Source organism: Fundulus heteroclitus, chromosome 12 (assembly GCF_011125445.2).
Source record: "Fundulus heteroclitus isolate FHET01 chromosome 12, MU-UCD_Fhet_4.1, whole genome shotgun sequence".
Lineage (NCBI taxonomy): Eukaryota > Metazoa > Chordata > Actinopteri > Cyprinodontiformes > Fundulidae > Fundulus > Fundulus heteroclitus.
This window is the reverse complement of record NC_046372.1, coordinates 46,381,083-46,408,166: the sequence shown is the minus strand read 5'-3', so window position 1 is coordinate 46,408,166 and position 27,084 is coordinate 46,381,083. Positions and strand designations below refer to the sequence as shown.

Genomic DNA, 27,084 nt, shown 5'->3' with positions numbered 1-27,084 from the left:
TGGTTTCTGGTATCTTTGCAGGTCTCTAAGCAGATTAATGTCCATCATTTTACAGCCATCAGCTGCCTGGACAAAAGTATAATACAGCTACGGAGCAATGTTGTACTGGGTAAAGTGAGCCAAAATATCTCCAAAACCAGCTGGAAAAAAACTAGAGGGAAACTTGATCATGTGATTTTTTTTCGTGCCTCACAGCCTTTTAACATCATCTTTAATAATCAAATGTGAAATCTGTTCTGTTTATGTAGACTGGAGATTAGGTTAATGACTGTATAAATTAGTAAAGTCTGGGGAAATGAAGGAACATATGTATTGTGTACAGAAATTGAAAAAATAAAAATCAAAACAATATTTCTGAATAAGGAGTTTGGATTCAGAAATCAGGTTTTATGACCTTTTGGATTTATTTGTAATCACCATTGGAAAACAATCAACTGTACTTGCAGCAATCATTAAATAATAGAAAAACTCAAGACAATGGAAGTTGTAGTGATGGGACAATAGAGCCAAGAGACAGTTTGACTGATAAAATCACAAAGTGCTCCTGCTGTTTAGAATCTCCCTGGAGACACTTCATCTCTCCCAAATAGTCAGCATGACTACTGCCTGCTACCAGCCATTAGTAAAACAAGACCGCAACACTGCATTCAAAAAGGTTTTTCTGCATCCCAGAATATAAAAGAGGAAACATACACGCAAGTTAAAAAAAATAAAAGTAATCATGTAGGAAGTAAAGAAACAAAGCAGGGGGACTGATTGACAAGTGGAAGCAGAGACTGAGCTCAGTTCTGGTTAATGCTAATGATAAATACAGCAAACCCATCACATCAAACTATTTACATCCACGGATTTAGAAAGATCTTAATGCATACAGTATGTACAGATTTCTATACATAAATAGACATGTTGGAATGTAAGTTCATTTACATTAGGAAAGGCAGGTACAGATTATATACAGATAATTCACCTTTTATTTTCTTTTTTACATCCAGTTGCTCCTGTTGAGCAGACCCAGGTTATATTGCTAGCACTGCGGCTATAAAACAGTACAACAGTATTAGGCAGTCACAGAGACGTCCCACTGGCACTCAGGTTGGGACCGTTGGTACTGAACAAAGCATTAAGAGCAGCCTTGGATATGATTAAAACAATTGTTGAAATTAAGGCCATTCTGTTTTTAACTCACCACACAGTGGGCGGTAAAACGTTGCTTACGATTACCAAAAAAAAAACAAAAAAAAACATTTACCCGCACCCCAAATCAGTAAACTGATTTGCTTGCAAACACACTTTTAGAAAAACAGCTATTCAAACTTGGGATCATCCACATAACTGTGAAATAAAATTGATTTTTAAGTAAAAACAGTCCAAGTCCAGTGACGCCACTGTAAATTGTAATTATGACCATTTTACTTGTCAGAAAAAACATGTGGGATTTAAAATACAAGTACCACTGAATAACATGCTGATAATCCTGCCCAGTGAGGACAGTCTAGTCACGTTAAAGCTTCTTCCCACAGTTTGCCAGTTTTCTATCAGAGACGGGAAAACATCCAATTTGTGTCAAACAGGAGAGGTAAACTGAGACAGCAGCTCGGGATACTGAGGAGACTGCCACCTTACATTAAAACTTAATTAACAGCAGCTAGGTGGGGATTCCTTTATGATACTGTGTAGGTCCTTCTTTGTCTCCAACATAGCCCAAGCCCAGCCGTTTAACCACCAGAGAGCGGGGGAAAGCTGTGGGAGGGAGCCCAAAGATGAATTCTGCTCATTAATGGGAGCCACTGAACAACGAGGTCCTCCTCCTGGCTAATCTGGTCCTTCATTTTCCTTTCTTCTTCAGCCAACAATGCCACCCGATGTTTGCCAACGGCCATAAAAACCGCAGAAGAAGAACCGCTGCTGATCAGCTCCAGGGAGTGGAAGAGCCTGAGATGGAAGGCCGGATGATTCCCTTTGGAGAAGGCTTGGATCCAAACCAGGACATCTACAACACATGGGTCATTGGACAAGAAGGAAAGACAGCCATCGTTATTGTTAACCTGTTGTCAATTACTGGAAGAAAAACTCTAACATGTGCATAAAACAAGTTCAACATTTGATGAGAGTTGTTTTACTGTTAAAAAACTAAAACAAATTCAGCACTGACCAGCAAGAAACAAGTCTTTCCTTTCCAAGTATTCACTGAGTGTTGTGGTTCTGACATGACTAAATATATTTCTATACACATTAAAGAGCTAAATCACTGAAAAGCCTGCTTTATCCAGATAGTACAGTGGTCTCCAACTCCAGTCCTCGTGGGCTGGAGTCCTGCATCTTTTAGACGAGTGCCTTGCCCTGCACACCTCAATCAAAGGGCTAAACTACGTCACTAGCTGCAGGCCAGGTCTGCAGAGCTCTGCTAATGATTCTGGGGTCTGCTGCGTTTAACCCCAAACATCTAAAAGCTGCAGGACGCCGGCCCACGAGGACTGGAGTTGGAGACCACTGCGTTACAGCATGAGAGCAAGATTAAAGTTCAGTTTTTCAGTGCTGACACTAACCAAGGAGGGAGAGTAACAACACCCTCTCCTTAGAAGGAGCTAAAGCTAAAACAGCCACCTTATACTCCAGCGTTTGCTTCAGCATGTCCTCCTCCTCCCGGGTGAAGTTGAGCAGCACAGACACGGCTCGTATCAGCTGATACGCCTAGCAGAGAAGCGGTGACACGGTCAGCCTGCGCTCCTAACGCGGCCGTGCAGACGTGTTCTGGAAGCAGCGAGCGCTGACCACTCACCTCCGCCTCCCTGGAGGACATGAACTTGAGGACGACGTGTTTCAGATACTCGAAGTTGATTTCCCGTGAGTCGTTGAGGTCGGAGGTGTTGGTCACCGTGGTGTTGGAAGTGGGCGGGCTGGGGGCGGCCGCTGGCGCTGGCTCTGGATTAACGCGCTCCTGTTTTTCTGCTCGGCTTTCCGAGCACTTCTCCTTCCCCTCAGCTTCTGGCTCGGGCTTCAATTTCTTGAGCACAGCGAACACAACAACAGGGATTTTATTTTATTATTATAAACCAGCCCGGAAATTAATTTCTAACTTATTAGTGATCATGAACACATGTGCCTTCAGATAAATGCTGCAGTATTACCAGTTCTTTCTGCAGCGTCCTCTTTAACTCTGCCAGCCTTTGCTGCAACTGCTTGATAGTCTGAAAACACACGGATGTTATGCATCAGGAGGCGGCAGAGGATATTTACACGCACGTTAAAAGGTGGGACGGATTGCACGACAGAAAAGGTGTCTGACCCTGTTCTTATCACTGAGCTGCTGCTCCAGCTCCCTGTTGAGCCTGTGGATGTGATCCAGGTCGTCCACAGAGACGGAACCGTTCTGATCCTCCTCGCACACCTCCGGACTGCGCAGCTGCTCCGTCAGGGTCTCTACCTCCACCTCCAGATAGGAAATCTGGACGTCAAACGGTGCTGTTAGTTCATGTTGGAATCATGAAGATAGCCTGTCCTGTGTGTTTTAGCCACTGAGCTGTATAATACACTGGAGTGCTGATTTTGCCGAAAAACTGAAGTCACTGGCCGCCATCTTGCTACTCCCTACTCTCACAGAATCCCACAGGATTTGGTTGCAACAACAAGCAGTTTTCTGGCTGAGTGAAAACGTTTCACAGGTAATTATACAGTCAGTGGATGTATTAACACTATCAACTACTAGGAAATTAGGTGCTGAAATATTTTACATGTTATTCATATTAAATATATATATATGTATATATAAGTATGTGTATATGTATATATCTAGACATATGTATACACATATGTAAATATATGTTTTTGTACATTGTCATTTATATATTTATAAATGTTAAACATATATATTTAAATGAATAAAATGCAAAATATTTCAGCACATGACTTTCTCAGTACTTGATATTTTTAGAACATAACATAAAACTATATGGCATTTGACATTTTAAAAGTCTTAAGCCCCCCCTGAACATGAGAAAATCCTCGTTATTCGATGCTGTAGCGCACATATTCCCTAGTTACTGGGGGGAAATAGGGAGTACCAAGATGGCGGCTGGTGGCTTCAAAGTGATTCGTTCAAACAGACGGTGATTAGCACTCCAGTGTATAATATAGCTCAGTGGTTTTAGCATGTGAGTGTGGGCTGACCCGCGCCTGGCAGCTGTCCAGCTGCTGCGTCTGGCTCAGCAGCTCCTCCCTCAGGCTCATCAGCTGGGAGTCTTTGTCGAGCTCCATCTGCTGCAGCTGGGTCTGCAGCCGCTCCGTCTCCTCCTGCAGCTGAGCCAGCGAGTCCTGCCGACTCTGCAGCTCTGCAACACCAACACACACGGGGTCACAGCGATAGAACCAGAGATCAGTTGGTCACGTTCCACTTCTCAGTTCTCTATGGTGTTCTTAGAAGGCAACAGAAATCCCAAATGATGAAACCAGAAATTTTAACTGGTAACTTTCTTGATTGATTCACTGTAATTGTCTCTATATTGGCGTCTCTCAGTCCTCACATGTCTCCAGCATGTTTGGAACACGGCAGTCCGTATTTTAACCAACACCTCCAGACGTGGGCACATCCCCCCTGTTTTATCCTCTTTGCACTGGCTTCCTGTCCATTTCAGAATTGATTTGAAACTTTTGCTTGTCATTAAAGCTAACGGCCCGGACTAATCCTATTTAACTGACCTTTTGCGTCTTTCTGAACATGGCAGATCCCTGAGGTCATCAGACCAACTTTGATTAGGTGTTCAGAGGACCAGGCTAAGGCAGAGGGGTGGCTGGGCATCTTCAGTGGCAGCGCCCTGACTCTGGAACCAACTTCCTTTTGACCTTCACTCCACCACAGACCCAGGCATCTTTAAATCCAAGCTTAAGACCAATTTTTTTCAGGCTGGCTTTTAATACCAACTAGCATGGTGGCTTTTCCCCTATGATATGTATCTTTTGTTGATGTCTGCTTTTATGGGATCTTATTCTTAAAACTATAGTTGGTATCCTGTTCAGAAACACTTTGTAATACTGGGTAAAATTGTCCATCCATCCGTTTTTTTCCGCTTATCCGGGGTCGGGTTGCGGGGGTAGCAGCTTGGCCTTTTGGCTCAGCTCTCTCTTCACCACGACGGACCTGTACAGCGCCCGCTTCACAGCAGACGCTGCACCAATCCGCCTGTCGATCTCCCGCTCCATCTCCCCCTCATTCGTGAACAAGACCCCAAGATTCTTAAACTCCTCCACTAGGGGCAGCACATCCTCCCCAACCCGGAGGAGGCACTCTGCTCAAGACTGGATTGGAAGCACTGATCCTGCAAGTTGTTAATATAGTATGTATTCAGACAAAGCAGGTTAAAAAAAAAAGAAGAGACAAAAATAAAACGATTTCTGTGGGCCTGTAAAAACTCCCTTGGTCAGAGTTTTGGTCCTGCTCTCACCCCCGTCTGTCTTTCAGGTTCCAGAGGTATCACCTTATCTATTGGTTGCCCATCATTCTGATGCGCTCACGTAACGCCAGTATGCATGCACTTAGTTTCCTCTTGCTGGCTGCACATGCACACTTCTAGTGTTTATGCATCCTGTTAGCTTAGCGGTTAGCATCAGTGTTAGCCATTCATTGTAGCTCTGCTGCTCTCACCGTACACTTTGAACATGGCTGACAGTCACACGAAGCGAACCGTGTACAAGTTGATGAGAAGAAGAAAAAGGCCTCAGTAGAAAGAAATAAGACCAGAGTGGATTTGGGAGATTTTTTTTATGTGATCCCCCTGAAGAGCAGAAGAGCAGGTAAGACAGAATTGTGCATGCTCAGAATTTGAAAAGGGACTTGAAGAAACAAATGGAAAAATCTCCAACTCTACCTTTAAGTGCTTTGGTCACCTTAGTTCAGGGGTGTCAAACTCATTTTGGTTTAGGGGCCGCATACAGCTTAATGTGATCTCAAGAGGGCCACACGAGTAAACTCATTGTAAGATTAAATAGAACTAGTAAAAGTGGACTTGTTGTTGATTTTTATATTAAATGAATTTCACTTTTACACAATTATGAATAACAGCATTTTTAAGAAAAGTATGTGCATTTTCAACAATACTTTTACTCAGTTAAACATTTACTTAAGTGAACTGATCACAGTGATTGTACAATGTTGAAAAACATTTATTCACATTTTTTGGAACTTAAAAACACAGTCCTGCATGACAAAATACATCAAACAGATAAAAATTAAGAAATGATTTAAAATCAATTTTTCACATCTCAAGCTCAGTGCTACCATCTGCTGATTAAAACACAGCGCCCCTCGTGGACAATATAGGAACTGTAGATTTTCAATTAAACAAAGTACATGTTTTTTTCAATAATTGTTTTATCATTTTCTTCCTTTTATCTCATCTTTCTTTCACCTTTTCTTTTTTTCTTCTTGTTCTTCCTTTCCTCTCCTACTTTCCCATTGTAGTATCCATATCATTTGAGATATTCCCCGCATAAATCATAATAAAACTATTCACATTCATAAATCAAGCAGAGCACTATGGCAAAAGCAGTACTGCTCCACTTGTGAAAGTCAAATCTGATAAGCTCTTTTTGGCATTAAGACAACAATTCTTACTGCCACATTGCCAGACAGGACAAAAAAAAAAAAATCTTTGTTGAATAATGATAATGCATTTAGCCACCAGACCGGACTAAATTGTTCGGGGGGCCGTATGTTTGACACCCCTGCCTTAGTTGGTTGTTTTAAAGCGCAATATAAATCAATAAATTATTGAATTACTGATTGTGTGTGTACTTGTACTTGTAGCTGAGTGTGAGAATGTTTTGTGTGCAAATTTTACTAGTAGAGTGAGGACCTTTGTGGTCATTAGTTTTTTCCTGGGCTGGGGGTTAGGTTTAGGACTAAGGTGTCAATAAGGTTTAGGTTAGGGTAAGGCCACAAGAAAGGGTTGAAAATGAGTGGAAGTCAGGGCACTGTCCTCAGTAAGTATTTAAAAGAAGCCGTGTGTGTGTGTGTGTGTGTGTGTGTGTGTGTGTGTACCATTCTGAAGTGTTTGGACGTCCTCATCTCTCAGTCTCAGTTTCTTAGCAGCAGTAGATAGTTCCTGTTGCGAGTTCTGCAGACCCACAGTCAACTCTGCAACCTGAAATCAAACATGATATTGAGCACTGTCCTATTCAGAGCTGAATTTAGCTTCTGCTTTGTCAGATTAAGCAAAAGGTCCGGTTCGCTGTCAAACATGGGCTCAATCTGAATACCCTTACAGAGCGAAGACTCTTCGGCCAAAGAAGTGCGTCAGCAGTGGCCATGATAAGTGCTGTCAGTAAGGAAGGAGGTAGGAAATGTATGCTACCTCCCATGGCTAGTTTTGCCAAGGAAGCCCGTAATGTCCTTTACCTGCGCTAAAGACCCTTTAAGTATCTACAGTTCTTTGCTTGGCATGATATACCAGTACACCCCCCCCCCCCCCCACAGAAATCAACGAAGATGTCCGGAGAGAAGAGAGCGCACACTTTGTAGTTCATTTTCTAAAGGGTGTAGGCCCGGATTTCACTCACATCATCCATGTGCGTTTCTGTCACGTAATGACCTCAAAGTTAAAGGCTGTCCAAATTCGGCCCAGCGATTTGAAGCTCCTTTCCTATCCACAATAGAGTTCTGTTGACCCTGTGAAAGGTCAAGGAACAGGAGCTAGGAGCAGAAGCTAGAAGCTATTAATAAGGGTATTGGGACGGAGCCGTGCTGTCACTAAAGAACGTGCACATCCTGCTGAGCCCCATTATTTAGTTAACCAACTCTACAGTAAAAGGCTTTGTGTTGGCCTAGTGTGTGTTAAATCGTCAGGACATCATGGCAACAAGCAAGGTGGTGAAGAGTTGATGATTTGGGCCTTTTTTTGCAATCACAGGATCTGTAAAGCAAATCCTAATCCTCTGTCTACCAAATGTTTCTGGAGACAAACGTAAGGCTGACGGCTGCAGTTTAAAGCGGGGCATTAATAAGACAATGACACTGAACACAGCGGCAGAACTAAAACAGAATGACTGGAAAATAAGCGAAGGCTCAGTCAAAGCCTACGGCTCAGTTTGTGCATTCCAACAGTCTTTCATTACTAAAATGGTTCTTCAGGCTGTGGAACCATGGAGTCCAACTAGATTTGTTACACAACACTTTAGCCCTTTAAATAAAAAGTCCCAAATGTTATGACATTGTGTTGCTCATCCAAGGTTTTTTTTACTTTCTATTACAACATGGTACGGTGCGCATGTGTTCATCTATGCACACAACACGTTCCAAGTGGAAGAGGGAGACCTGTGTCTGGAGCTCCTCCTTCTGCCGTCTGGTTTCTTCCAGAGATTTGGCGATTTCTGTGCTCACGGTCAGCCGGCTGTTCAGCTCCGCCTGAGGAGACACACAACACGCACACTGAGGATGACACATCTGCTCTGCTGCGCTTCTCTGAAAAGCTCCCAACCAGCTCTTATTTTCATTTAGAACAGATATTACAGACCGACTGTACATTCAATAAAAACCCAACAGCAGCTCTTCTAGACCGGCCTCTATCTGACTAACAAAGCCCAGCTCTCCGTTAGGCAACGCTTTGCATCAACTCGAAAAACAACCCATTAAACTGAGGAAGTTGATCTCAGAGTAAATATATATGGTTTTGTAAATATTAGACATTTTGAACACGCTACGGTTAAAAGTCAGGATCCCTCGTATAACAAATGTAAACATCTTCAACACAAGGTTGTGTGTTTGCTGTGTGAGCCTCCCAGTTTTTACACATTTTGATTATTACTAGTTGGAACAAAGAAAACGAGCACTTCTAATAACGAGCATTGCAGATCTTACCTTACAGTTCTCTAGCTCTTCTGTCTGCTGCTTCAAAAGCGAGTTAGCCTCAACCATCCGTTTGTCCAGCTCAGCCTGCCGGACACAAACCATGATATCAGAACACACCACAGGCATTTTCTATATTTTTTTTTTCGGTTTATTAAATGTCCATTCTACATGTGTTTTCCACTGTGTAGCCACAGAACAACTGCAGCCTGCATCACCCTGTTATCATGTAGACAAAGAGCGGAGAGGAAACATACCACCCTGTCTAGAAGGGACTGTTTGTCTGTCTGCAGAGAGGAGACGCGTTCTTCCAGCCGGCTGGCCCTCTCCTCTCTCTGCTGCTCTAACAAACACACCTGCTGCTCCAGAAAAGCCTTTTCAGCATTCCACTTCCCCTGCTGGAAGAAAAGCACGTGAAAGACATTTACAAAAACACTTCATTACACAAAAGGAGTTTGATCTTTTTCTACATCAGTGCTAACTGTACGTCGTTATGAGTACTCTCCAACAAAATTAGGTCCCTAGCAGAAAGCATGCACACCTTTAAATTAAATAGTCCAGTAAGGCTTTTTATATTACGCTCCTGTGACTCACATATATACAATTACAAGATAAACACTAGCTCAATGACACGCTGAAAGCTTTAAACTGAAGGGGGATTACCAGGTTATCCATGTGCTGCTGTTTCTCTGAGAGCTGCTGCTCTGCACACTTCATTCTCTCTGTGCTCTCCACAACTTGTTGTTCCAGAATGGCGATCTGGAGCAGGGAAATGTTACAATTAATGTGCAATAAGTCAGTGAGCTTTACGTGAGGCATATTAGAGATGGCCAAACCCAGATGGAGCATAAAGTCCACGTCCCGACTTTTTCAGAGGGTTTTGCTGAACTCCTAACCCGCTGTTTTGTGTCAGCTCAGCCCTCCCACCGCTGACACTCATTATGGAATGGGTGTCACTGCTTCAGTGAGTTGTGTTACATCTCCTGCTAGTAAGGGAGTGCTTCTACCACAAGGTGGCGACAATGCACCAGTTAAAGAAGAAGAAGCCCATTGTCTCAGAGAGAGCTACTCATGTCGAGGTTCCAATTAACGGGTTTTATCAGACTTTAAGCTGCTAACATAATTGTGGAGGCTATTGCAAATCAATGAACAACAATAGAGCAATATCGTGCAATTTTTAAACAGTATGTGTCTTGGAATGCCGACCCCTACAAAAGTCGGGTGCAGTGGAAAAATAAACCTGGACCATACTAACAACTGTATTTCCCAACCAGCTAGTTAGCAAAACCTGTCCTGGATTTACTGCAAGTTTGTTGGATCAACTTGTCGAGGCGTCCCTTCAACGCCCAATTATAAGACTGGCTTTCACATCCACAGTGGAAATGGACAGCTTTAAGCCCTCAGTGGCGTATTAAACAGCATCAACCAGAAGGCAGAAAGCAGCCAGCGTCGTTCTGAATGCACATTACAGGAAGAATACACAGTAAAAGGAAGAGGAGGAAAAGAAAGTGAAATGCATTACAGACAGGCAGAGAAGGAAAGCAGAAGGATGCTGTTTCTAATCATGCATCTGTTTTGGTTCTTTTATGTCAAAAAGCCCATCCTGGTATATGCATGTCACTGATTGAGAGCAATTAAAGACAGGAGAGGAGATTGATACTCAACACTCAAACACCGGGGAGACGCAACCTACCGTAGCAGCGGCGCTGCTTTTATCTCCATCCTCCTTGTAATTATTTGTGAGGAGCGCTAAACGCTTCCATTTGCAGCTTGGCTGTACTTTGACGTTTATCAAGTTTATTGCTTTAAACAGCAGTGTTGTAGTACTCGAGTCCGAGACTCGAACTCGAGTCCGAGTCATTAGCTAAATTTAGAGACTTGTGACTTGACTTGGACTTGAGCACTGATGACTCGAACTTGGACTCGGACTCCTACATTCAGATCATTCTGACTCGGAAATTGAGAAAAAGACTCGACTTTTTTTTATATAATTAGGCTATAATTTTAATATGTCATTAGAATATTATTTGGTGTATGATTTTAATATCTAAATGTCGTACCGCGCACGTGACGTCACCATCTCATGAGCAACGCCCCTTGCCGCTAAGGTTGGGCAAACAGTGTGAGAGCGCACGTAGCAACCAGCCATTACACATGCAACAGACACAACTATATGACCGACTTTACAGCTGTTAAACTTTCACAAGAGGATGTCCAGGCGCCCATTTTACTGGTAGAACTGTGGAACAACATACCAACGTTCAGCTCAAACGATGGCTTCAGTGTCGAGGGCTTAGAAAGACTGGAAAACTGGCTGAGTTGATAGGAAGGTAAGTCGATGTTTTTCTCCTGCTCTGCGTTCATGGCGTCATTTGCAATTTTTTTCTGTTTGTAGTCACCGTCCAGGAATCGGTATAAATTTTCCGGCCCGCCGAACAATTTAGTCCGGTCCGGTGGCCAAATGCATTATCATTATCCAACGGCTGTATCTCCTCGCTGCATCGACCGATCTGCTCCAGATTTGTTGTGAGTCATGGGGGAGGGCTGCCGAACGCGTTTGTGGGAATCGCCCGGTGGACGGGCGAGGAAAATGCGTAACAGCATCTGCGGTGGGGGGCGGCCGGCGGTGCGCGAACCCCGCCGGCCGCCCGGAGCCGCCCGCCGGCCGGCGCGGTGCCGGCCGGCGGGCGGCCGGAGCCGTGGCGGTGGCCAATAGGCCGGAGTGCGCTTGGCTGCGAGGGCCGATCGACGCCGCTTGCGGCTTTAACATCCTTCATATGCGGCCTATCAGTGTACCTCGAGTCGCTGTTGCACGTTCCATAACAACAATGTTTAAAAACCATGGTTAGGAGACGTCTTAGACTTGGAGAAAGCAGTAGTTTTACCGAGTAAAACCAGGGTAACTACAGCGAAAGAGTTATTAGTGCAATGGAATGTTACTGCTTCATGTCATACATCACACGTCAATAGTGACTCGACTCGGACTCGACTCGGATTTTTTTTTTAATGACTTGGACTTGACTCGGACTTGAACACTGGTGACTCGAACCTGGACTCGGACTCGAGGCATAGTGACTTGACTACAACACTGTTAAACAGTTTTAAAGATTAAGCAAATGTAAGTTGCAAAACATTCATTGGAGCTGAGCTCACATGTATGTGCTGTGAGAAATCCAAGAATGTCCTAAAGGATATGGACAGATACTAAATCCTAGCAGAAGACGATCATAATCCGGCCACCGCTAACCCACACGATAACACCAAAGGGCCCATGGAACAAGGAGCGAGTGAAGCAGCGTACCTGTGCGTCTGTCCTGTCCCTGTAGGCCTTGGAGGAGTCGTCTTTGTGGCGAAGAAGAGTCTGCAGCTCAGTGATACTGCCACTCATCTTAGACGCCTGAGGTCAGACAGGACAGAAGTCACAAAGATGGACCTAAACACTCGTGTTCGGTTCATGTACGCTGGTAAAGGTGGACATGGTACCCCAAAACTGCCTTTTGATTTCTTTCCCTCATCCGTTTATTTCCTGCTCATAAACACTCTATAAAAAGGCTTAAGTTTTCTCCACAGATTTGTGACGTTGTGTACTCGTTACATCGTTCAAGACCAGCCTTAGATGTGAAGGAGGCTGCGCTTATTTTCAGACCGAGGTTTGAAGTGAGCAGATGCTTTGCTTCACCTGTGCCTCGAGAGCGCTGACGGTTTCAGCGTGGTCGGTCCTAACGAGCAACAACTCTGCTCTGGTCTCCTCCAGGCTTGACTCGAGGTCGGACTTCTAAAGAGAAAAGGACAGCACGGATGCTCAGCCGGTTCTTCCTCAAAAACACAACGTAGCATTAGAGTTTAGAGTGCAGGCCTGAGGGGAGGAAATATTATCGTAATGCTTGGGACAGTGTAACCTGTGAAGGGAATAAATAACGGTGTCACATTTCCTGGAAACAGGGAGGTGACGTGTTGAGAGAAACCCACCTCCTGAAGGAGCTCCTGCAGATGTTCATCTTGGCTCAGGTTCCCCTGCAGTCGTCTCTCCAAGGAGGAGACCTTCTTTTGAAGCTCTACCAGCAGCCGTTCCTTCTCCTCCTCCGTTACAGCAGCCTGAGGAAACATTCGGGACATTTCCATGCATCTCATCTTCCTTTTCATCAGTGTTGTTTTTGGCAGCCATCTTAGTTTTAGTCTTCAGGACTAAAATTATTGTTAGTTTTAGTCACATTTTAGTCATTACTAAATCAAATAGTTTTAGTCCAGTTTAGTCGACTAAAATTCAAAAAGGTTTTAGTCAGTCTTGTGTCGCAATTCATAAAGCAACAGTTAACCTCAACAATTATGAATAACCAGATTCCTTACCAGACAGACATCTTTTTTTTCAGTATAACTTAAACGAGTGATATAAATAAATGAATGAATGAATGATGATGAAATAATTTATTTAATATGTTTTGTGACAGTTTGTATTCAAGAAGTTTTAATAAAAGAGTGAAGTATTTTAAGTATCGTTTATTTATTTATTTTGTATTAATACATAACCTCACAGTATTTGTTTATAATATTCGCTATAACATGATAGCGTGACATTTGTGTCAATAATCTTCTAGCTGCGTGGTGGGAGGGGCCCAAATAAATTCTGCTTAGGGCCCCCAAAAGGCTCGGGCCAGCCCTGCACAGGAGGGACGTGCGGAGAGCGGCTGCAGATAAATCCTTCATTCGGAACCAGTCATGGCTGCACGCTGGATCAGAGAACAGTTCTGCTAACCAGATTCAGTCTAAAAAGCCTCTTATTCTCTTTATAAGTTTCGTTCTTATAAACAGGCGTGCTGCCTTGCGCTTGAATTCAGGTGAGCAAAATTACGTTACATGTAATTTATGTGCACGCTTTGAAGGCTCATTTTAAGGAACTTGTAACAGCGGGGGCTTCAGCTCAGATATGTCATTCCTCCTGTTCCCTCTAAAGGAGCCCTTTACAGTCTTTATTTATACATTTTTCCCACCGCTCAGCGTATCAATCGGGGGGAAATCCGCCCACCTCACCCCGGCAATCCGGTATAATTAGGTATAAATTATGCTGATACCAGACGTTACCAAAAAAGAGTTTTTTTCCACCGTCACTTAGCGAAAAGGAGTATGTACAGTTAATCATGGCAACCCTGGATCCACTCACATCCACTGAGCGTCAAGCCCAGAGGCTAAACCGGAGGCATTTATCTTATCTATCTGCTTGCCACGCATTAGTGTGGCCACTACTTAACATCTTGTAAAAATATATTTCTGTCCATGACACCAGACGGGCTCCGTAGGTTGTCGCTACTGCCATGGTCCGTTGACAATCTGGTCATGCAGAATGTGCGCCGCTGCACACCAGGTGGTGGGCGTGACCAAACAGGACGCGGCAGCAGGGCTGATACTTCTTAGCTTGTGACGATTGAACAGATTACGGCACAATCGGCAGAAATGTATGTGTGATGCATTTTAAACATCGGACGGATAAACCATCCACCAATGTTTTCGTCTAAAACTGAAACCCACGACTCATCATGTTTTCGTCATCAAAGATCCATGTTTAGCTCGTCAGTTTACGTTGTCGTTATGAAAAAAGGGGCGTCAATGAAATAATTTCGTCATGGTTGACGAAAACAACACTGCTTTTCATTTATGCTGTATGGCTTACTATGAATTTCAATAAATCCTAGTGAAACTGAATAACTTCTTCTTGACTGCGGGTAACAATGATACAATGTCCAGGTATTTCTCCTCACCTTTTGTTGTTGTAATCTCAGGGATTCATTTTCAGCCTGTAAATCATGGAGGGACTTCTCTAAAGATGACACCATGTTCTGGGACTGAAAGAAAGAGAAGAGGGGGGAACGTTGATGGCAGAAACGCGGCAGCATGTGTCCAGTGCAGTGTGTGTTCGCCGCTGACCGTTTGGAAGTCCTCAGAAACCTGCTGGATGACCGCCTGCAGCTCTTGGCACCGTCCTTCCAGCTCGCTGATCTTCTTGTCGGCTTCTTCTCGAAGCAGCAGCAGTTCCTCTCTGCAGAAGTACAACAGCGTGTTGATGTCCACAGTTCAATCCAACGTGTTCAGAAAAACACGGGGTCTTAAAAGAGAGTTCTACATACAGCAGAAAAGGAGCTGCTGAAGCAGAATTTAAACAAATGCCATTAAAGCATGAAAGCGCCACTGTTCCAGTTGTGTAAAACCAACAGATAGAAGCAGCCATTTTTGAAAAGGGTCCTACTGTCTAAAAAAATCCAAATATTACAACCTTAGAAGTCCACCTTTTGCAGCTAGAACAGCTTCAACTCTTCTGGGAAGGCTGTCCTTAGGGCTCTGGGTGTTCATGGGAATGTTTGATCATTCTTCCAGAAGCGCATTTGTTAGGTCACATACTGATGTTGGACAAGAAGGCCTGGTTCTCAGTCTCCGCTCTAATTCATCCCAAAGGTGTTCTATTGGGTTGAGGTCAGGACTCTGATCAGGCCAGTCATGTTCATCCAAACCATCTTCATGGACCCTGCTTTGGGTTCTGATGCAATCATGTTGGAAGAGGAAGGGCTCAGCTCCAAACTGTTCCCACAACGTTGGGAGCATGGAGTTATCTAGAATCTCTTGGTATGCTGAAGCATTCAGAGTTAATTTCACTGGAACTAAAGAGCCAAGCCCAGCTCCCGAAGAACAACCCCACACCATAACCCCCCTCCAAACTTTACATTTGGCACAATGCAGTCAGACTAGTACCATTCTTCTGGCAACTGTCAAACCCAGACTTGCCAGATGGAAAACTTTGATCCGTCACTCCAGAGAATGCATCTCCACTGCTCTAGATTCCAGTCCGTGTGAATGTCAAAACTGAATAAAAGACCTGCTCAGGGGTAGTCAGCTTTGTTGCTTTGCTCAAAAATGGTCAGATCAGAAAACTCTTTATCTTTCTACGTAATTCAGAGCACACATCAACCAAGCAGCCTTCCCCCCTTCCCCTCCCCCAGCTGATGCACCCGGTTGTGAGTCCCACCAGCATATCTGACTACTCCACTGGAGAGGAGATTGGAGGAGGAACAGAAGCCCCAGATCAGCCTCCCTGTGTTGGTTTGAATGGTAAATGGCTTGTATTTGTACAGCGCTTTAACTAGTCCGACGACCCCAAAGAGCTTTACACTACAGTCAGTCATCCACCCATTCATTCACACCCTGATGGTGGTGAGCTATGTTAGTAGCCACAGCTGCCCTGGGGCAGACTGAAAGAGGCGAGGCTGCCATAAAGGAGCCAGACTATGCGACGCACAAATATCCAATATACACTTCAAACTAACTTCACAGCGGTTACTAAAAAGGGGAGCTGATATATCTGGAGTAAAAACAAAATGAGGAGGATAGAATCACAGAAGAATGGTTGACGTTCATTTATGGGGACTTTACTGAAGGTTGTTTCTTGAACACAGGGGAAATTTGAGTTGTGGTTTTCAAACAATCTGATTTTGAAAAAAAAATGTCTGTACCAACAGAAAGGTTGCGATAACAATGCTCTCATTACCCATAAGTTTATTTCACTTCTAAATGCTATCAAATGTAAGAAAGGTGTGTTTGTAACTGAAAAATCCAGTTGACTGACTGATGAGCTAAACCGCTGCCACCGTCAAGAATTTCCTGTCTCGGTGGGAGGAGCCAGCTCTGCATATCATTAACGCACCCAAACCTATTACTGAGGAGGGACAAAATAACAAGCCAACACTTTTTTTATGAAATTCTTTGGAGAATTTACATGCAGCAACATCAACTACATGAAATGGTTTACACAGTGACGTCATGGCACCTTTAACATCCTTTTGCACAGTGGCCCAACACAAATGTAACAAAGGTCCTTGTGTCTTTGCACAGCCAATAATGTAGGAAAGGTTAGGACATAATATTTCAATCAGGTTTGTTTTTTTCCAGGAGAACCTTGCCTACAGTTGGGCTAAACATCCAGCTTTATACTTTGCATGCCCTGTTTTCACATTTCTGAGCACTTCGCTTGTTGTAGATGACCTATAGGTACATGTGCGTGGCCTTAGCAACATATTAATATACTATGAAGCTTGGCCAATAAAAACCTTAAATGTCAACAGATACACTGAAATGACTTGTAAATGAAAGCAAATGACTTCCTTGGACACATGGATGCACATATTACCGTTCTATTTCAAGCTCTGAGCTGAGTCTGCAGCTCTCCTCGTGCTGCTGCTGCAGAGCCTGGAGTTTCCCCCGAGCCTCGGACAGGCCTCGCTTCGCTGACTGAACCTCAACCTCCTTCTGTTGAAGCTCCTGCTCCCGTTGGCTGAGCAACTCCTCCTTTCTCAGCAGCTGTTGAAGACAGACATAAAAACGCCACATTCAGAGAATAACTGGATGAGTGGATGTGCAGCTATGGGGGAATCAAACATTGCCTCTTAGTCCTACACTGCGACAAAGAGACTGCACTAACTTACAGTGTAGCTCTTTATTTGTGAACCTAGACCTGCTCCTTCTCAATTCCTACTCCCCTATTTAAACCCAAACTGTGCTTAAAAACAGGTGTTGACAGTCTTCACATGTACGCACCATGTGTTTAACCTTAGCAAGCTCTTGCTGCTGAAAGCCTTCCAGTTCATCCAGGTCATCCCTTTTCTGGAAGAGCGCTAAGCTTTGCTCCATCATCTCCTCAAGCCGAGCTGACAGGGCAGCTTTCTCCTAAACATACAGAACAACTATTTTATGCCACAGTTCCCACACATGTTGAGTTCCCACAGTACTCCTGTAGTCTCTGTGTTAGGTGATGGGGGGGGGGGTTCTCTTATTTTACACACACTGAAAGCTGTTATGTCTCTAAAAAGGTGTTTGGTTCAAAAGGTTGTTCACAGGGCTGACCTCCCTGTATGCATGAGAAGGTAGATAGCCGTAGCCTGCTCTGCTTCAGGCTGATGCAGCAGATCCTCTCTGGATCTAACCCATAGACCACTCCACCAAATCACCCCAGCGCAAATATCCAATATCTAACCAGAAAAATAATTTCCCTGCTGTCAAAAGTCTGCGATTTTGCACTTTAAAGTCCTTCTCGACATTCGTGCCATGACTGAGGCAAAAACGTTCTCATAAAGCCCTAAATTTTAACTCTGTAAAGCAAACTTTAGAGCAGACCAGTCTTGTCTCTCCTCTCCGCTTCCATCTTCGTGCTATAAAGCACCCCAGTTCCTCCCTTAGCCCCCTGCACTTCCATCTATATTCACAGCCTAGTGATGAGCTAATCAATTTACATCAGTTTATTCTTGCTGTTTGTGTTTAAAGTGATTCAAGGCCAGCTTTACGCAGCTTAATATCAGTAATACTTATATCTATTCATTTCTTTTCAGAAGCGCTTCTGAAATATCCAAGAGCTGCATCTTCCAAACCCAGGCTACTGCAGACACCTCCACCTCAGCACAACGAGGTAAAAGCTGCACCTTTAAATCCTGCTGACTGGAGTTTGTTTTTAGACTAGTTCCAAAACTATTTCTGCAAATTATAGGGCCCATTGTTTGATGTAGGACGTTGCTACATTATTTATCGTACACAGTTTGTTTTGAGCAATTCTCTTTTTTTACTATATTTATATTCTGCACCATAATGTCGCTTAGAGCTCCAAAATGGCTAGGGCCGTCTCTGAATAAGGACGGGCTGGGCCAGGTTAACAGTTCATTTTGGTGAATGAAGTCCCAATTCACACCTTAACGCTAAAAGAACCTCCCAGGGAATCCAATCTATTTCAAAACCTCCTGAAATCTACAAGAGAGGTACATGTAGATGTGCACAGTTATATTAAACCAACAAATATATAACTTTTTTAATAAGTAATAACATTTTAAACCAGCATCAAAGGCAGTTTGAGGTACTTGCTTTTTCTACATCAGCCATCTTCTCAATCCATTCCTGCATGAAAAAGGAGAAAGAAATAAGCACAAAAAACAACGCAACAAAAAGTAACAGTCGCTGTGAGATTTGAGAGACACAGTGGGATATACCTGATCCTTTTTTTCCAGAGCTAAAGCCATTCCCTCGGCCATTTTGGCTCTGCTGCTCTGATGAGACTCGTTCTGCTCTTGAAGTTTCTTAATCGATGCTGTGCAGTGACAGGGGAGGCAGGGGGGAAAAAGAAAAGGAGGAAACCATACAAAAGGTTTATATGCAAAATAAATATAGCCAACAGCACACAGGGTGGCTTTGTTAGTAGCTGTGAGAAGATTAGGTGTTCTTCCTAGGAGCAAAAATTAAAGAAAACAAAAAGAAGCAAAGAAGAGTGATGCATGGCGATTGTGAGAAAAAAAAATGCATAAAGGCTATTATTAAGGAATCTGTACAGAAGAAACAAATCCACCCTATTTAAAACTACGCCACCCCTGAAAGACCCCCATCCCTCACAGTTTAACAGCTCATAAATGCACAGGGGAGCTTACTTACACCTCTGTAAAAGGATAAAGATGCGTTTTGTTTTTAACAGGGAGCATCCTACATGGTGGTCAAATCCGTTACCATGAGCCAAAAATGCCTGATAACACATTAAAAAAAACTCTACAACTTTAAACAAGGTAGAGAAAATAACAATCAAGGAGGAGAATCTTATATCTCTAATTCTTTCACAACTTAAAAAATTGGTTATTTGTCCACTAACTTTTTATCTACAGAAAAACACAATTTCTGTTTCACTTATACAGCAGACATTAAAGGGACAATGAGAGCTTTAAGCCAATACAGAGAAAACAGCACACCGAGTCCAGGAGAGGGTTGAAAGAGCCAGCTGACAGAGATGGTACCTCCAATCTGTGGCGGTCATTTCTCCTAATTTCAAACTAAACACTGGGATTTAACAGCTAAGAAGAGACTTCAGATTGTATGGCATGGAAAAGTGAAGGCAACAGTTGTTAGCTAATGGCACTAACCTGGTTAAGAGACTGGCCCAGTTCTGCACAGATACTGAACACACCCTAAAGAAACGTTTCTCCTCATCCCCTCAGCATTAAAGCTCTTCAATAGATCCATATTTACCCCGGTTTAGACTAATCATGTCGCTGACTGTTTTTTTTTTTTCAAGGTCTAAAATATTGATTGATGCTAAGCTTGCTGGAAGCACACCCAGGTATTTGCTAAAAACACCTTCTGTCCCCTGAAAAGGACCCAACTTTGAAAAGAAAATGCATCTTGTCTTTGTTTTATTCCCATCAGAGCTGGAGTATTCACACCCTTTACACTGGGTGACATTTGGTCATATCACAACCACAAAAGTTTCTGTGTATTTATTTGGACTTTAATGTAAATAAAACTATAGCAAATAAAAATCTGCTGTGGTTTCAAGACCCTTTTGCTCTCATTCCCTCAAATAAAATTTAGTGAGACCAACTCCCTTCAGAAGTCACCTAATAAGTGCACCAGGCTAAAATGTCTGTGATTTAATCGGATTATAAAGGCAGCTGTTCTGTGGAGTCCTTGGGGGCATTTGGGAGAACATTAGTGAACAAATGGCAGGAACACAGCAGGCAGGTCAGGGGGAAAGGTAGGAGGTGTTCAGAGCCGGGCTAGCTTCACATACTTTGTAAAGAGCAATGAGCCAAAACACCAGTTTGTAGATGACATAGCCCCAAGGATTTACAGCGGTATCTGCTGTGCAAGTAGTAACTGAAGAAAGTTTAACTTAACGCAGGACACGCTGCCAGATTTGGATTTGTGACAAATCAGCAAACGCGTGTAGCATACGTGTCACTTGGGCTACGTTCACACTGCAGGCCTTAATGCTCAATTCCGATTTTTGTGTAAAAACTGATTTTCTTGCGTGTTCACATTTCCAAATATATGCGACTTGTATGTGATCTCCTGTGTGAACGGAATTCATACAACCTAAGTGTCCCGCATGCGCAGTAGAGGACGCGATGACGTCACACGTAGCAAAGCGTGCTCAGCGTTTGCGGAAGTAAACATGGATTATAATGCTGGCGTGCATTTTGCAATCTTTAATTTCTTTTCTAACTGGAGCTTTCTCTCCATTGACTGCTCTCCTATTTGTTGTCCGCCATGGGTGTCGTTTTTCTTCCCGCTTCTGCATAGAAGGACGCAGAATAGAGGCGTTTGTCGAGTATCAGCGACGTACAGGTCGGATAAATGCGACCTGGCCGTACAGACACAGGTCAAGATCAGATACTTATTGGAATTAGGACCACATGTCCAAGTGGCCTGGGTCGCATTTGAAAAAACCCGATCTGCGTTGTTCAGAAAAGAACAGATCCAGGTCGCATATGGGCAAAAAAAAATAAAATAAAAAAATCGGAATTGGGTCACTTCAGGCTGCAGTGTGAACGTAGCCTTTGTGATGGTCTATCAAATATGATCCTGATGAAATACACACAAGTTTGTGGTTGCAACTTGACAAATGGTGAAGTTAAAAGGGTAGCAATACTTTTCTGACAGCTGTAATAATGACATTGTGGTGGTAATTAAACAAGCTAAACACCAAATAACCCCAGAAAAGTTTACAGTGAGGCAGGTGACAATTTTTTGAAAGAAAGTAAAATTGAGAGGCCCAGAGATCTATGGGGTCAAAATGACGAGCTGGAAATAGTTCAAAGTATTTGAAACATTGCGGGAAATTTTAGCGTCGGTCACAAACTCAACAGAACCGTCTGGGCTGAGCTAACATTAACACAGAGGTAACAGGTGTGGCTGCCATCACTGCCCCTTCGCTCAGCCTGCAGAAAGCTACAACAGCATCAATAAAAGGAGGAAACAAAATGAGGATGGGGGACCTGCAGCTCTGAGAACCCCATTCTGTTTAAATATGAGAAGAAAACTAAGGGTGGATTTTTAGATTGAAAGAAAAAAAAAAAAAAAAGAAGCAGCCAAGTACCCCCAAAGCAAAGATTTTAAACTAACCCATACGGGCAACCAGAAGTTAGACAGGAAGTGTTGGTGCTCGGTAGAGTGCAAACATAAGCAAGAGAAAGAAAGCTGTTTGGGAGGAGAGGAGCGGTACGTACAATCCTGATGCCTTTCTAAAGCAATTTCAAGCTTGTCCTTGGTCTTCTGCATAATTCGTAGCTGCTCAGCGTAGTCTAGTGTTGAGAAGTCGAGTGTTGGGATGGGGTATCAACAGCACACCCACCCACCCACACACACACACACACACAGACAGACCAGTAAAGAGACAGTAGGGGAGGATATGAACAAAAGGAGAAGGAGAAAACAAAAGGGAGAATATGGTTGAGAAACAATGGAAGGTAAGGTTACTAATGATTTTCACATCCTAGAAAACCATACAGGTTGAAAGGCTCTAGGAGAACGTGTGACCTTTAACCTTTCCTGGCGGGGAAACCTCACTCTAGTGACTAAAGGGGAGAAGAGGGGAGGTGCAGGACTAGTAAATTAAAAACAGAAACTTTTCACAATGAATAAAGAGCACAGAAACAGATCAACAACCACAACCGTCGTCATTCCAGGAGTGCGTCCAGCAGCTTTGGAGCGCCGTCAGACGCCGGTCAGAGTCAGCTGTCCTGCCTTCAGTTAAGGCCCACACAGCCAACGATCAAATGTTACATTATTTAGACATCACAATGTCTCCTTTAGTTCACAAATAACGTGTATCTAAAGCTGACATTTTACCAGCGTAATATTTCTTTGTACAGAGAAAGTCTGTGGAAAGTTGATGCTGAAAATTATTAAAAACACTTGAGGAAATCCCTGGCAGGTTCCACCATGGAGCTGACTGGTTTTCTATATAGACCTGTGCATCACTCTGCAGGCTGCACTTTAGGTTATTAGCAACATCTAACACACCAGAGAGAGTTCATCTGTTTCATTTCTCTCTAGATTGCAGCATTTTAATTACCACTACCTAATATTAAACTAAATAAGATGATCAATACCAACATCCTTGATAGCTCCTTGGACTTGCTGAACTCAAACAGTTGAGGTATTTGTCATAAGGCCCAAGTAAAACTGGCGTGTTACCCAGGAGCGATCGTAGCTTACAATGATCTGGCTTTTTCTCTGAGGTCACATTTAAGACAGAAATCTACAGTAAAAACTGGAGAGTTCTCTGAACTCTCTAAAGGGGGCGGAGCTTGGTGACAGAGGTTCCTGGGTCTGCGTTTGTGATTGGTTGGGAGGATGTAATGATTGTAATATTAACCTACATGGCTAAAATGCAAAAGGAAGGAAAACTTTTATTCTATTGAACTTTTTATTGACCCTTTATTCTATCATCGATATACATCTATCGATCAATATGTATTGTTATTGTATTATCGTCCAGCCCTAAGGTGTTTAAAATTAAATCAGATGAAGCACAAAACCAGATAATACACGCTCAAGGGAGGAAAGCTAGAAAAACTATTTTCAATGTTGTTCTTCAATTTTATTAGATTTTGGTCCATAAGCTGAAATTGGTTAAAATCTGTTTAGGCAACTTTACACAAACTATAGTTTAGCAATCACCTACCTGATTGTGATCAGTGCATCTCTGGTAAAAGACGGGCACATTTGGCTCTCCCTTTCATAAGGTTTTTGTTGTGCGGTGCCATTTTTTCCCCCAAAGTTTTAATGTTTACCAGCACAAAACGATGAATGATTCTGATCCTGGGCCGCTGCACCACGCTGAACAGCGCAGAGTGAAAGGCTTCACCTGGGTCTCATATATCCTACCTGACAGCTTAGCCTCCAGTTTCCGGATCTGATCGTTTCTTCGAAGTAGCTGGGCCGACAAATCATCCCTGGAGCTGCTGCCGTCAGACGCCTACGGACGAACAAACAGCATTAACAGACCTTCATCAGACAGAACATTAAAAGGCCACCAGTTTAGATTCCTACAGCTTTAGTCACGCGTGGAAAAAAAATTTAACATACATGGTTTTTCATTAGATATCAAACAAAGTTCTATTTTTTCTCACACAAAAAAATAACAAGAAGTGGAAAATGATCAAATCTCTTTAAAAATATGTTTTTTCTTTATTGAACATGGCTTAAATCTGCCCCAACATCGACCAATAACAGCAGAGCATCCCATGTTGTGAGTAAATGAATTCCAAAATGAACTTGAAGCCAGAGAGACATGACTTCCTGTTCTCCTCCCTAAGCCGTCGGTGCTACTGAACCCGGAAAGCCTGCTTCACCTGGAGGCCTTCAAACACAGAAACAAAAGGAATCTCTCAACACACATCATGTGTTTGTTTTAGACTATGTTAGACTATTGTTGTAATATTGTAATATGTTGTAATATTGTTGTAATATGTAATATTGATATTACATGACGTATTTGAGGTGGGAACCTGCAGCTCCACAGGGCACAAACACACAGGCTGTGCTAATGACTCATTTCAGGATGTGTTGTTAGTTGCTATCATCAACACAGCAGTCAACGGGTCAAGTCTGCACAGTGGACCATGCCTCCTGCTCTCACAACATCAGACGGGGATCCGGAGTGCTAAGGTCCACCTGTTCAGATGGTGCAGAGGTAATGGCTGCCATGTGCCCTGCTCCTTTACCTTGGACATAATCATCTGTAGCTGTATTGCTAAGAGTTCATGAGTTAGTTGACTTCAGACAGCCGCCTCATCGACTTTTATTGGACCGGAACTGGGAAGAACCTCAAGTCTAACAAGCACAGTCCGAAAAAATAAGAAAACGCTGCTCGGAGTTTTCCACGAAAAGAAATTTTTTCTACAAAACGGCTCACAGATAGAGAAACAAAGCCAAGGAAGTCAAAGGGAGGACGTCCAGCTGCTACATCAAAGTTCTGAATGGTCTCAACGACTGCCTGTTTTCTACAAGATACAGCTGAGCGAACAAAGGATTGAGGGCAGGTTTCCAACATCCAGCTAGCAGAAATGAAGGCTTTTTAAAGCGTGTAGAGACTAACCAGGACAGTTGTACCAAAACTAAAATGTTCCATGTCAAAGCAAGACGGCGCTGCTTCTGAATTATTTAGCTGAGAGCAACTGAGAGGATAGACCTCTGCAGCCTTCCTCTGCTACTAGGAGACGACACCGGCCTGTGGGCTGCAACACCCACAGCGCCTTAGATTTCTAAAGGACAGCGTCACACTGGCACAGTGCAGAACAAATCCCATAGAAAGAAGCGATTATAGAAGAGGTAAAAAAAAGATGATCAGGCAGGTCGGACCAAACATTGAGGACTTTTGTATCATACTGGTTTGCTTAGAAGAGCAGGTAGAACCGCTGAAACGTGCTCTGTGTGCAGGAGTGACCAACCCACCGAGACATCCTTGTTCCACAGCGACGGCAGCCACACCCACGCCCTGCAGCCCGGACCTGACTGACTGGCGACCATTTAACCAAGGCCCAGAGTTGCTGAGCATGCACACGCGTTACCGTCCAGGGAGTTACGGTGACTTTTCAGAGGGTGGTGGTTATTCCATCACAATGAGATCTCTGAACTCCATCCTGATCCTGATCTCTATTTGACGCTGAACTTTGAGCAGAAAGCCAAAGGTAAAACTTAGCGGCCATTGTTCAGCGGAAAACTTCACCTTTGAACCTTTTAAACTAAAACAAACTGCACACCTGACAAAAATAATTACCGTCATTTCTTCTCTAATGTCTCAGTAACATGCCGATGTTTTATTACTTTTTACAGTACTTCAGAATAAAGAATGCGTATCATTACTCACTTGAGAGAAATTTGAAATGATCAAAATATTTTTTCATAAACAGAGGACTGACGGAAACTTTCAAGTGGGGTTTAATCCCATGCCATTAATCAATCAATTATATTTTATTCATTAAAATCGGGAAACCAATTTTCTCGCAACATTCTATAAACTAAATGCAGATTATTTAAATTTTCTATTTAAATTGTAGCACAGTCCAAATAATAATGCTGATGTAATTCCACACACGTCGACCAGGGCACAGGATCTCAATCCTGCTCCTCTGGGCACAACGCGCTGCATATTTTAAATGTTTACCTGCCTCAGCGCACCTGATCTGAGTCGGACGCTTAAACGTTCTGCAGAAACTACTGATGAGGTGCTGAGCTGATTTAAATGCGCCCTGCTTTAACCATTCCTAAAAACGGAATCACTTTTGCAGATGTGTGTGTGCACGACATGCAATGAATAACTCGGCAGTTGGTAAAAGACAAAGAGCAGGTGATGCAGCATATTAGGCTGCAGTCCAGATGTGAAGCTACTTACAAAGTCATCCCCAGAGTCTGCGCCCATAGAGGTGATGGACTCCTTGCTAATGGTCCGGGGTATACGGACTCCGCTTCTGGGTGCCGCCGTCGCCGCCTCCTCTGCAATCTTTTTCTTCAGCTTGGCAAACATGTTGCTCCCTTCAGCGTCTCCGTCTGACCGCAGAGGTTCTGACAATATGCATGGATTTCAACGCTCCTTGTTCAGGAGGCTGAAACAGATGTGCGTTCTTTTGCTGTGCCACTTCAAGCAGGCTTGTGGCGATGCTTTCATCTGGAAGGAAAGGGGAAAAAGGGACACTTAAATAACTTAAAGACCGATTAAAGAAGTTGTGCAGCCAACTGCAACATCTAAAGGCAACCCGTTTGGGATGAAAACAATTTGCTGTATGCCATTACAGACAATGTGGACAATGTTCCACGTTGAAACCGATCCCAGGTGGCTCGGTAAGGTGTCTTGTAGGCAAAGATGTTGTCTTCAACTACATGATTCTGTCAGCTTCAAGTAGGTGACAGAAACCTGAAGAGCTCAAGTCTGATCAGCAGGGGTTTAAATGTCGGAGTTACAGCAAGGCAGAAAAAAAAACATCAATTAGTTTCTATATGTGTCTGTACGTATTTTATATTTATTTATTTTTTTATTTAGCATTTGCTAAGTTGTATGTTGCCATGGATAAGTTTACGCTGACTAAGTCTGCGCACACCATTTATCTGACCCAGTGCTGTCTTATGAGTGCTTATCCAATTAGGACCGTCCAGGCAAACTGTCACAATGTTTTGACAGCCAGCTAGCTCTGCTACCTTTAACAATGAGAGTAGAGGTTAGCTCTCGTTAGCTCACTCCTTCTCCAAACTCCCCTCTTACCATATTAACTCCGGCTAATAATCCACCCGTGGCGTTTTCGCGTCCTCAGAGGCTTTGCATAATTCCCGCCTTCGACATAAGCTTGAAAGCAGCAGTAACTGAGGCGGTTAAAACCAGGTTTTCACACAACTCGGTCAAACTGTCTCGTCTGACTAGCTAGCTACACTGGGGAGCTAGCTACAGTACACGTCACCACCCA

General features: G+C 43.4%; 1 protein-coding gene across 4 annotated transcripts; it reads right to left on the bottom strand.

Annotated features, from left to right (window-relative positions):
- Positions 1 to 366: 366 nt before the first annotated feature.
- golga1 (golgin A1) lies at positions 367 to 27,084 on the bottom strand. 4 transcript variants are annotated; one of them, XM_012849995.3, is made up of 24 exons: positions 26,886 to 27,081; positions 26,022 to 26,294; positions 23,513 to 23,603; positions 21,850 to 21,924; positions 18,850 to 18,947; positions 18,725 to 18,757; positions 17,414 to 17,542; positions 17,007 to 17,176; positions 14,756 to 14,867; positions 14,590 to 14,673; positions 12,806 to 12,931; positions 12,516 to 12,611; positions 12,138 to 12,233; positions 9,500 to 9,595; positions 9,094 to 9,234; positions 8,849 to 8,923; positions 8,306 to 8,395; positions 7,034 to 7,136; positions 4,168 to 4,328; positions 3,287 to 3,445; positions 3,129 to 3,188; positions 2,780 to 3,004; positions 2,605 to 2,691; positions 1,786 to 1,990 (listed from the first exon to the last, which is right to left on the bottom strand). In XM_012849995.3, exons 2-24 carry the CDS (start codon positions 26,151 to 26,153, stop codon positions 1,910 to 1,912), a joined length of 2,520 nt encoding a protein of 839 aa, XP_012705449.2. In that variant the 5' UTR covers positions 26,154 to 26,294; positions 26,886 to 27,081; the 3' UTR covers positions 1,786 to 1,909. The 4 variants fall into 4 exon arrangements, with proteins under 4 accessions (XP_036000577.1, XP_012705449.2, XP_012705458.2 ...); XM_012850004.3 differs by lacking the exon at positions 17,414 to 17,542; XM_021309312.2 differs by lacking the exon at positions 21,850 to 21,924.

Bases quoted from the DNA above. Each gene is read 5' to 3' on its own strand.
- golga1 (XM_012849995.3), bottom strand. From the start codon at position 26,153: ATGTTTGCCAAGCTGAAGAAAAAGATTGCAGAGGAGGCGGCGACGGCG. The intron at 17,543-18,724 runs GCAAGTACCTCA...CTGTATGTTTAG, and splicing joins AGATGGCTGATGTAGAAAAA to GAGAAAGCTGCCCTGTCAGC. The intron at 9,596-12,137 runs GTACGCTGCTTC...TCCCTGCTCCAG, and splicing joins GGGACAGGACAGACGCACAG to ATCGCCATTCTGGAACAACA.